Source organism: Heptranchias perlo, chromosome 31 (assembly GCF_035084215.1).
Source record: "Heptranchias perlo isolate sHepPer1 chromosome 31, sHepPer1.hap1, whole genome shotgun sequence".
In the NCBI taxonomy this organism is placed as follows: Eukaryota; Metazoa; Chordata; class Chondrichthyes; order Hexanchiformes; family Hexanchidae; genus Heptranchias; species Heptranchias perlo.
Genome location: NC_090355.1, coordinates 5,266,867 through 5,279,725, shown reverse-complemented (window position 1 = coordinate 5,279,725; position 12,859 = coordinate 5,266,867). Strand labels below are relative to the sequence as shown.

The 12,859-nt window shown below is 47.4% G+C and overlaps 1 protein-coding gene across 6 annotated transcripts in view; it reads left to right on the top strand.

Annotated features, from left to right (window-relative positions):
- The window catches only part of mrpl41 (mitochondrial ribosomal protein L41), a 128,331-nt gene extending 122,454 nt beyond the window's left edge, over positions 1-5,877 (top strand). For all 6 annotated transcript variants that reach the window (XM_067969549.1, XM_067969550.1, XM_067969553.1 and 3 more), the window contains 2 exons: positions 2,209-2,325; positions 5,535-5,877. In XM_067969549.1, coding sequence (XP_067825650.1) covers positions 2,209-2,325; positions 5,535-5,668 — 251 coding nt within the window. In that variant the 3' untranslated portion in view covers positions 5,669-5,877. The remainder of the gene's footprint in view (positions 1-2,208; positions 2,326-5,534) is intronic.
- The last annotated feature ends 6,982 nt before the right edge of the window (positions 5,878-12,859 follow it).

Here is a 12,859-nt window from a genome sequence, read left to right as displayed (position 1 = left end):
ATACTTTTGCCTTCAATTCCATCCCTTTCCTTGGCCACTATCTCAGATTCACAGTCTCAGCGTCCTATTAGACCCCCAGCTGAGTTTCCGACCTCATATCCTCTCCTTCACAAAGAGCCCCTAATTCCACCTCTGTAACTTCACCCACTTCCGCCTCCTACCTCAGCCCGTCTGCTCATCCATGCCTTGGTCACCTCCAGACTTGACTATTGCAAGCTCTTCTGGCCAGACTCTCATCCTTCACCCTCTGTAAACTTCAGCTCATCCCAATCTCTGCTGGCCGTATCCTAACCTGCACCAAGTCCTGCTCACCCATTGCCCCTGTGCTGCTCCTGATCACTATCCAATGGCCCCTGCTAGAGGTTTGTATGTTGGGCATGGACAAGTCCATGCTCAGCAATGATGCCTTCCCTGGTCCAATGGCCTGCCAACACTCACTGTGTAGACCCACAATGAAGGATGAGGTACTGGGGGTGGGGTGGGGGAGAGGGGGGTGTGACCGATGCCTGCGGGAACATAAATCCGGAGCGAGGAGTGAACGCCAGGGGAGGAGGATGGGAGATGAGAAAATAGGTAGAAAAAGAACATAGGAGCCATTCAGCCCCTCGAACTTGTTCCGTTATTCAATTAGATCATGGCTGATCTGTATCTTAACTCCATCTACCCACCTTGGTTCCGTAACCCTTAATACCACTGTCTAACAAAAATCTATCAATCTCAACAGCTTTATGGGGGAGAGTTCCAGATTCCCACTACCCTTTGTGTGACGAAGTGCTTCCTGACATCACCCCTGAATGCCCTAGCTTTAATTTTAAGGTTCTGCCCCCTTTTTCTGAACTCCCCCACCAGAGGAAATACTTTGCCTCTATCTACCCTATAAAATCCTTTAATCATCTTAAACACCTCAATTAGATCACCCCTTAATCTTCTATACTCAAGGGAATACAAGCCTCGTCTATGCAACCTGTCCTCATATTTAACCCTTTTAGCCCTGGTTTCATTCTGGTGAATCTGTGCTGCACCCCCTCCAGGCCAATATATCCTTCCTGAAGTATGGTGCCCAGAACTGAATGCAGTACTATAGATAGGGTCTAAACAGAGCTCTGTATAACTGTAAAATAGGTAGAAAAAGAACATAGGAGCAGGAGTAGGCCATTCAGCCCCTAGAACTTGTTCCGCTATTCAATTAGATCATGGCTGATCTGTATCTTAACTCCATCTACCCGCCTTGGTTCTGTAACCCTTAATACCCCTGTCTTTTCCACCCCTTTGTATTCCAGCCCCCTTCAGATAAAGGCCAACATTCCATTAGCCTTTTTAATTTTTTTTTCACCTGTTCACTCTCTTTTTCGTGATTTCTGTACTTGGACCCCTAAATCTCTCTGCTCATTCACAGTTCCTGTTTCTCACCATTTAGAAAATACTCTGATCTATCTTTCTTAGGTCCAAAGTGGATGACCTCACACTTTTCCACATTGAACTCCATCTGCCACAGTTTCGCCCACTCACTTAATCTATCAATGTCCCTTTGCAACTTTCTGCTCCCATCTACACTACTTACTGTGCCACCTAACTTGGTGTCGTCAGCAAACTTGGATATATGGCTTTCTATTCCTTCCTCTAAGTCATTTGTAAATATAATAAAATGCTGAAGCCCCAGTAGGGTCACATCCTGCCAATTTGAGTGCATACCCATTATCCCAACTCTCTGTCTCCTACCTCCTAACCAATTCCCCACCCATGCCTCCAATTCCATGTGCTCTGATTTTTGTTAACAGTCTCTTATGTGGAACTTTATTGAATGCCTTCTGAAAGTCCATATAAATAACATTCATAGGCACTCCCCTATCTACAACGTTAGTTACCTCCTCAAAAAATTCGACTAGGTTCATTAGACACGACTTACCCGTTACAAATCCATGCTGGCGCTCTCCCTGATCAGTTCATATTTATCCAAGTGCTCAGTCACTCTGTCCCTAATAACAGATTCTAGTAACTTACCCACAGCAGACTAATAGCCTTCGAATTTCCTAATTTATCTCTCCTACCCTTCTTAAATAATGGAGCGACATTGGCAGTTTTCCAATCCAAAGGGACAATCCCTGAATCAAAAGGGTTTTGGAAGATTATGACCAGAATGAGAACATTTTCTTCGTGTCACAAAATAAAATCTAGTTAAAAAAGGCCTTTGTTTGTTTTCCACATCAGCGTATCCTGTTCAACCCCGTCCGACATACAACATTGTCCTGGCAGATCGGCTGGTGCTCCAGAACTCTGCAGCCTACTCAATGGGTCAGCGTTTGCAAGGAATCTGGCAAAGAACAGGTAAAACACAGGGTAATATCACTCGTAATGTATGATATTCAGGGCCTGCATGCACCTTGTATATATGCCAAGCATCGGTGTCTTAAGCTGACAGAAAGTGTGTTAAACTGTGTGTCAGGTTGTTAGCATTTCATTAGAAAAATTAACTTTCTTTTTCTCACTGGGATTGGATGTTGTTAGTATCAACTAATCAAATCAGTGAGATGGTGGGACGGAAAGCTGTGAGAACCAATTGATGGTTGGAAGGTAGGACTGGAGCCTGTGAAACCAATCAGATGCCATTTTTTTCCCACTCTTGGTCACTCGGGAACTTGAGACAGAAAACTTTTAAGATGAGTTGATGGTTTCTGAAAGCCGCAGTTGTAGGTGTGTTTAGTTCGTGTTTATTCCTGAACAAACTATATGTAACGAAAAAGCCGCTAAAATGCAGCTTTATTTTTCTCAAAGCAACTTTCTGGGGCATGCCTGACTGTGGTCTTATGTGAAGCTTTATTTTCGCCAAGGGAGGTACCCCCTTCTTGTTTGAGAATGTATTAACTGGCTTTATTTGAACATTCCTGTCACTGCACTTGTGGAATCAACAGGGTTTGGAAATAAAAGACGGAGTGGGGTTGCATTTTATAAGTCAAAAAAATTATACTGAGATTCCCATATTTAGGAGTTTACTAGAGTATGGCTACTATGATCCATGATACAGACTGTTGGCCTTACTTTGGGTAAGTTTTAGCACATGGTCATGTTCCGCGACTTTGAAAGCTGCTTTCAGTTCACTTGCATGCTCATAGCAGAGGTCCCTATGTTATCAGCAGCAACTGGGGAGAGCCCCTACACCATCCATGTTAGAGCAATTGACTGTCAAAGCGAAAAATGTCAGGAGTGACATTAATAATCAGTAAGAAAGAAAAAAAGAACTTGCGTTTCTTTAGCATCTTTTGTGTCCTCGGGACATACTAAAGCACTTTGCAGCCGATGAACTGCTTGTAAAGTGTGGCCACTGTTGTTTTGTAGGCATGCATGATAGCCAATTTGTGCACAGCAAGATCCCACAAAACAATGAGAGGAATGACCCGTGAATCTGTTCTTGGTTCGTGATGGTGGAGGGCTGAACGTTATCCAGGAGAACTCTCTTGCTCTTCTTTGAATAGCCATGGGATGTTGTACATCTACCTGAACAGGCAGACAGGGCTTTGATAGATATAATGGGGCCATTTTAACTTCCAGCACCTGATGGGCGGGCAGTGGGTGAGGTGCCTCCATCGCCTGCCCGATGCAGTCGGCGGGAGGCCCGACCGATTCTTGTTGCCGGGCCTCGTTTACACTGAATCGACGAACTGCCAGCGCCAATCGCGCTTCTTACAGTCAGCCCGCTGGCAGGGTGGCTGCTACTTAAAGGTAGCCTGCAGCTCCTTAAAGGGGAGGTGCACTTTTCAGTGGAGAGCCAGTTATTGAAGCAGCAGGGCCCCTCTCCCACTGCCGCCCCCCCTCCCGGCCCTCCCCCTGATTCTCTGATGCAGCCGTGGAGCTGCTCATGGAGCAAGTGAGCAACAGGAAGGGGGTCCTCTTCTTCTCTGACGGGCAATGGGTGACCCATAAAATTAGCCACCGGCATTGGAGAGAGGTGGCCTGAGCAGGCCAATGCTAGTAGCACTGTTCCAAGGACCTGTCAGCAGTGCAGGAAGTTTTCGGACACTGCCAGCTGGCCAGAGCGAAGAGATCAGTGTCGGGCCGCCTGCCTCGCTGGCAGCGAGTCCCAGGAGAGGACATTTGAGCGGGCTAGAAGGGGGAGACGAGGGGAGGAAGAGGCCGATCGCGACTCCTGCACCTACGTGGAGTTGGTGGCTGCTGAAAATTCCTGAGCGGGGCAGGCCCCATTGCCAGTTTTAGTCATTTGCCCAGGATGCCTGCAAAAAGGGCCCTCACGAATTTAGCAGTGGGACCAATGCCAATGTCGTCCCACTGCTAAATTTGCTTTGTGGCCGTTTTACTCCCGAAAAACAGGCCCAACGCATTCAGATTTCTAGCCCACAGATGTTAGAGGCCCATCCTTTAAAAGAAAATGCTTTCTGTGCACCAGCAATTGTTCAGTGCATTGGACTGTCTGCCAGGGAGTTACTGCAACATGTAGAGTTTGTGGAGGAATCCACTACCAACTTCTGTTGGGTTCTTGCACATGGCGATGATCGGCAGTCAACCATGGAGCGTGTGGTCACCTCAGTGGACGCTGCAGCTGGGCTCTCCCTTGCAGGAATCTGTAGCACCAGTAGTAACGTATCTCAGGGATGCTCGTACAGGGTCCAAGCAGGCTCTGGGTTCCATCATCTCTCTGCCTTGTACAGGCTGGAAGACCAAATGAATAGAGGCTTCAGTCGAATCGCGGATGTCCTACAGTCTGCTCAGACGTGGATCGGTGGGAGTGCTGAGCCGCAGGCCGATAGCAGGCGCAGTCATGCAATGGGAAGGGAACATGTTAACATCTCTCAGGATAACAGTCAGCATCACCCTTACCACCCCCCCTCAAACAATGCCCCCCTCTGGTGCCAGGAAGCCAGCTGGGCCAGACTTTGCCAAGTCGATGCAGTCTGAAGCCGGGCCCGCTGAGGCCCGTGCTCCTTGGAGCATGAACACCTCAGGAGCCCTCGACTGAGCCACAGCATCATTCCGCCTCCCATGCTGCAGCCACTCGGGGTGCACCCATTAGAAACACTAGAGTAGATAAGAGAGCACTGAAGGCAGAGACTAGGGCCTCACACCAGGGTGATAATTAGTGCATAGGTATTTGTGTAAACCAATAAAATGATAAACCTTTTTGAAATCTTTGTGTGCATAGGGTGTTCCTGTAGTAGCCGGTGACCCTGCAATGTTACTGGACATGAATAGCAATGTTGGTCTTTGTGCAGTTGTAGTTTATTGGAGGGTGGAAGGACTGGGAGAGATGTTAATGTCAGGGAGCGGGGATTGTAGTTATGATTCTGACCAAGGCCCAGTGGATGCAGTTGTAAAACAATGTACAGTACACACCGGGTAAATGGGAACGCTTCACTCCTGATGCGTAGGGGCGCTCTGCCGTACTTCCCCCAAAGTTACGGTGGCGGAGTGGGAGTAATTCTGAGGAAATTCCCGGTGTTGGATCGATACCACACACCAGACAGGCTGGACTTACTCTGCTGTGCTATGCACTAATTGTGACTGTTGTCATTTCAATGTTTCAGGGTCATCTCCAGGCCCCTGTACCTATGATGTGGACAGAGCTGGCCCCATCACCAGCCATCGTTGTCCCAGTTACACAATCAGAGGGATGAGAAAAGAGAAGAGACATGACCTGGGACCATTCACAACTCTTTAGAGATCCTGGTGGACTGATTGATGTGCACATGGAACTGATTGCAGCAGTATTTATTGTCAAGCAACCCAGCTCACACTTTATTATGACCGTGTTTAACATCTCTTGCATTATTGTCGGGTGCAACAACACGATTAGGTTAATAGACTGGGTCTATTATATAGATTTATCAAACATTTTCGCCTATGTACTTCCTGTCTATAAAACCTTACATCCTGCTATTGCATTTTGTCACACTTCTGTGCCAACCTTTACCATTATAAATTCCTGTGTCCACCTTTATTATGATGTGGAGATGCCGGTGATGGACTGGGGTGGACAATTGTAAGGAGTCGCACAACACCAGGTTATAGTCCAACAGTTTTATTTGAAATCACAAACTTTCGGAGCTTTGCTCCTTCGTCAGGTGAAGTGAGGAGTTGCATAAAGGCACAGCATATATAGTCGACCATGTTGGATTATCTGTAATCACCAGGCATTGTTCTCCGACTATATATGCTGTGCCTTTATGGAAACCTTCACTCACCTGACGAAGGAGCAAAGCTCCGAAAGCTTGTGATTTCAAATAAAGCTGTTGGACTATAACCTGGTGTTGTGCGACTCCATATATTTGTCCACCTTTATGATGGAAACTGCCTTTTTAAACCTGTCACCCTGTAATTATCCCCTCCCACCTGGAGAGGCGCTGTATGGCATCACTTTTTTATCCCCTCAGTCAATACTGCAGAGAAGCTTCTATGCTCCAATTAATACTACTTTTGCTATTTAACCTTAAATAATATCAAATCAAATACCCCTCATTGTGAGACTCTGATACACCCCACACATCTCACTATAACACTCTCTGATACACCCCACACCCCTCACTATAACACTCTCTGATACAACCCACACATCTCACTATAACACTCTCTGATATACCCCACACCTCTCACTACAACACTCTCTGATACACCCCACACCCCTCACTGTAACACTCTCTGATATACCCCACACCTCTCACTATAACACTCTCTGATATACCCCACACCCCTCACTATAACACTCTCTGATACACCTCACACCCCTCACTGTAACACTCTCTGATATACCCCACACCTCTCACTATAACACTCTCTGATATACCCCACACCTCTCACTATAACACTCTCTGATATACCCCACACCTCTCACTATAACACTCTCTGATATACCCCACACATCTCACTACAACACTCTCTGATACACCCCACACATCTCACTATAACACTCTCTGATACACCCCACACCCCTCACTATAACACTCTCTGATACACCCCACACCCCTGATTGAAACACTCTGATACACCTCACACCCTTCACCGTAACACTTTCCAAGACATCCCACACCTTTCACTGTAACACTGAGATACCCCACACTTCCCACTGTCACTCTCTGAAATACAACACACCCCTCACCGTAACAGTTTCCGAGATACCCCACACCTCTCACTGTAACACTGAGATACCCCACATCTTTCACTGTAACACTCTCTGATATACCCCACACCCCTCACTGTAACACTCTCTGATATACCCCACACCTCTCACTGTAACACTCTCTGATAGACCCCACACCCCTCCCTATAATACTCTGATGGACCCCACACCCCTCCCTGTAACTCCCTGATGTACCCCACATCCCTCACTGCAACTCTCTGATATACCCCACACCTCTCACTGTAACTGTAACTCCTTGATATACTCCAGACCGCTCACTCTAACTCCCTGATATATCCCACACCCCTCACTGTAACACTCTGTGATATACCCCACACCCCTCACTGTAACACTCTCTGATATACCCCACACCCCTCACTGTAACACTCTCTGATATACCCATCACCTCTCACGGTAACACTCTCTGATATACCCATCACCTCTCACTGTAACACTCTCTGATACACCCCACACCCCTCACTGTAACACTCTCTGATATGCCCCACACCTCTCACTGTAACACTCTCTGATATACCCCACACCCCTCACTGTAACACTCTCTGATACACCCATCACCTCTCACTGCAACACTCTCTGATACACCCCACATATCTCACTGTAACACTCTCTGATATGCCCCACACCCCTCACTGTAACACTCTCTGATACACCCATCACCTCTCACTGTAACACTCTCTGATATACCCATCACCTCTCACTGTAACACTCTCTGATATACCCCACACCTCTCACTGTAACACTCTCTGATATACCCCACACCTCTCACTGTAACACTCTCTGATATACCCCACACCTCTCACTGTAACACTCTCTGATATACCCCACACCCCTCACTGTAACACTCTCTGATATACCCATCACCTCTCACTGCAACACTCTCTGATATACCCCACACCTCTCACTGTAACACTCTCTGATATACCCCACACCCCTCACTGTAACACTCTCTGATATACCCATCACCTCTCACTGCAACACTCTCTGATATACCCCACACCTCTCACTGTAACACTCTCTGATATACCCCACACCTCTCACTGTAACACTCTCTGATATACCACACACCCCTCACTGTAACACTCTCTGATATACCCCACACCCCTCACTGTAACACTCTCTGATATACCCCACACCTCTCACTGTAACACACTTTGATATACCCATCACCTCTCACTGTAACACTCTCTGATATACCCCACACCTCTCACTGTAACACTCTCTGATATAACCCACACCTCTCACTGTAACACTCTCTGATATACCCATCACCCCTCACTGTAACACTCTCTGATATACCCATCACCCCTCACTGTAACACTCTCTGATATACCCCACACCTCTCACTGTAACACTCTCTGATATACCCATCACCTCTCACTGTAACACTCTCTGATATACCCCACACCCCTCACTGTAACACTCTCTGATATACCCCACACCTCTCACTGTAACACTCTCTGATATACCACACACCTCTCACTGTAACACTCTCTGATATACCCCACACCCCTCACTGTAACACTCTCTGATATACCCCACACCTCTCACTGTAACACTCTCTGATGTACCCCACACCTCTCACTGTAGCACTCTCTGATAGACCCCACACCCCTCACTGTAACACTCTCTGATATAGCCCACACCTCTCACTGTAACACTCTCTGATATAGCCCACACCTCTCACTGTAACACTCTCTGATATAGCCCACACCTCTCACTGTAACACTCGCTGATATACCCCACACCTCTCACTGTAACACTCTCTGATATAGCCCACACCTCTCACTGTAACACTCGCTGATATACCCCACACCTCTCACTGTAACACTCTCTGATATACCCCACACCTCTCACTGTAACACTCTCTGATATACCCATCACCCCTCACTGTAACACTCTCTGATATACCCCACACCCCTCACTGTACCACTCTCTGATATACCCCACACCTCTCACTGTAACACTCTCTGATATACCCCACACCTCTCACTGCAACACTCTCTGATATACCCATCACCTCTCACTGTAACACTCTCTGATATACCCATCACCTCTCACTGTAACACTCTCTGATATAACCCACACCTCTCACTGTAACACTCTCTGATATACCCATCACCTCTCACTGTAACACTCTCCGATATACCCCACACCCCTCACTGTAACACTCTCTGATATACCCCACACCTCTCACTGTAACACTCTCTGATATACCCCAAACCCCTCACTGTAACACTCTCTGATATAACCCACACCTCTCACTGTAACACTCTCTGATAGACCCCACACCTCTCACTGTAACACTCTCTGATATACCCCACACCTCTCACTGTAACACCCTCTGAAACACCCCACACCCCTCACTGTAACACTCTCTGATATACCCCACACCTCTCACTGTAACACTCTCTGATATACACCACACCCCTCACTGTAACACTGTCTGATATACACCACACCCCTCACTGTAACACTCTCTGATATACCCCAAACCTCTCACTGTAACACTCTCTGATATACCCCACACCCCTCACTGTAACACTCTCTGATATACCCCAAACCTCTCACTGTAACACTCTCTGAAACACCCCACACCCCTCACTGTAACACTCTCTGATATACCCCACACCTCTCACTGTAACACTCTCTGATATACACCACACCCCTCACTGTAACACTCTCTGATATACCCCACACCCCTCACTGTAACACTCTCTGATATACCCCACACCTCTCACTGTAACACTCTCTGATATACACCACACCCCTCACTGTAACACTCTCTGATATACCCCACACCTCTCACTGTAACACTCCCTGATATATCCCACAGCTCTCACTGTAACACTCTCTGATATACCCATCACCCCTCACTGTAACACTCTCTGATATACCCCACACCTCTCACTGTAACACTCTCTGATATACCCCACACCTCTCACTGTAACACTCTCTGATATACCCCACACCTCTCACTGTAACACTCTCCGATATACCCCTCACTGTAACACTCTCTGATATACCCCACACCCCTCACTGTACCACTCTCTGATATACCCCACACCTCTCACTGTAACACTCTCTGATATACCCCACACCTCTCACTGCAACACTCTCTGATATACCCATCACCTCTCACTGTAACACTCTCTGATATACCCCACACCCCTCACTGTAACACTCTCTGATATACCCCACACCTCTCACTGTAACACTCTCTGATATACCCCACACCCCTCACTGTAACACTCTCTGATATACCCCACACCCCTCACTGTAACACTCTCTGATATACCCCACACCTCTCACTGTAACACTCTCTGATATACCCCACACCTCTCACTGTAACACTCTCTGATATACCCATCACCCCTCACTGTAACACTCTCTGATATACCCCACACCTCTCACTGTAACACTCTCTGATATACCCCACACCTCTCACTGTAACACTCTCCGATATACCCCTCACTGTAACACTCTCTGATATACCCCACACCCCTCACTGTACCACTCTCTGATATACCCCACACCTCTCACTGTAACACTCTCTGATATACCCCACACCTCTCACTGCAACACTCTCTGATATACCCCACACCTCTCACTGTAACACTCTCTGATATACCCCACACCTCTCACTGTAACACTCTCTGATATACCCATCACCTCTCACTGTAACACTCTCTGATATACCCCACACCCCTCACTGTAACACTCTCTGATATACCCCACACCTCTCACTGTAACACTCTCTGATATACCCCACACCCCTCACTGTAACACTCTCTGATATACCCATCACCTCTCACTGTAACACTCTCTGATATACCCCACACCCCTCACTGTAACACTCTCTGATATACCCCACACCCCTCACTGTAACACTCTCTGATATACCCCACACCTCTCACTGTAACACTCTCTGATATACCCCACACCCCTCACTGTAACACTCTCTGATATACCCCACACCTCTCACTGTAACACTCTCTGATATACCCATCACCTCTCACTGTAACACTCTCTGATATACCCCACACCCCTCACTGTAACACTCTCTGATATACCCCACACCTCTCACTGTAACACTCTCTGATATACCCCACACCCCTCACTGTAACACTCTCTGATATACCCATCACCTCTCACTGTAACACTCTCTGATATACCCCACACCCCTCACTGTAACACTCTCTGATATACCCCACACCCCTCACTGTAACACTCTCTGATATACCCCACACCTCTCACTGTAACACTCTCTGATATACCCCACACCCCTCACTGTAACACTCTCTGATATACCCCACACCTCTCACTGTAACACTCTCTGATATACCCCACACCCCTCACTGTAACACTCTCTGATATACCCATCACCTCTCACTGTAACACTCGCTGATATACCCCACACCTCTCACTGTAACACTCTCTGATATACCCATCACCTCTCACTGTAGCACTCTCTGATATACCCCACACCTCTCACTGTAACACTCTCTGATATACCCCACACCCCTCACTGTAACACTCTCTGATATACCCCACACCTCTCACTGTAACACTCTCTGATATACCCCACACCCCTCACTGTAACACTCTCTGATATACCCATCACCTCTCACTGTAACACTCGCTGATATACCCCACACCTCTCACTGTAACACTCTCTGATATACCCCACACCTCTCACTGTAACACTCTCCGATATACCACACACCCCTCACTGTAACACTCTCTGATATACCCCACACCTCTCACTGTAACACTCTCTGATATACCCATCACCTCTCACTGTAACACTCTCTGATAGACCCCACACCCCTCACTGTAACACTCTCTGATATACCCATCACCCCTCACTGTAACACTCTCTGATATACCCATCACCCCTCACTGTAACACTCTCCGATATACCCCACACCCCTCACTGTAACACTCTCTGATATACCCATCACCCCTCACTGTAACACTCTCTGATATACCCATCACCCCTCACTGTAACACTCTCCGATATACCCCACACCTCTCACTGTAACACTCGCTGATATACCCCACACCTCTCACTGTAACACTCTCTGATATACCCCACACCTCTCACTGTAACACTCTCCGATATACCACACACCCCTCACTGTAACACTCTCTGATATACCCCACACCTCTCACTGTAACACTCTCTGATATACCCATCACCTCTCACTGTAACACTCTCTGATAGACCCCACACCCCTCACTGTAACACTCTCTGATATACCCATCACCCCTCACTGTAACACTCTCCGATATACCCCACACCCCTCACTGTAACACTCTCTGATATACCCATCACCCCTCAGTGTAACACTCTCTGATATACCCATCACCCCTCACTGTAACACTCTCCGATATACCACACACCCCTCACTGTAACACTCTCCGATATACCCCACACCCCTCACTGTAACACTCTCTGATATACCCATCACCTCTCACTGTAACACTCTCTGATATACCCCACACCCCTCACTGTAACACTCTCTGATATACCCCACACCCCTCACTGTAACACTCTCTGATATACCCCACACCTCTCACTGTAACACTCTCTGATATACCCCACACCCCTCACTGTAACACTCTCTGATATACCCCACACCTCTCACTGTAACACTCTCTGATATACCCCACACCCCTCACTGTAACACTCTCTGATATACCCATCACCTCTCA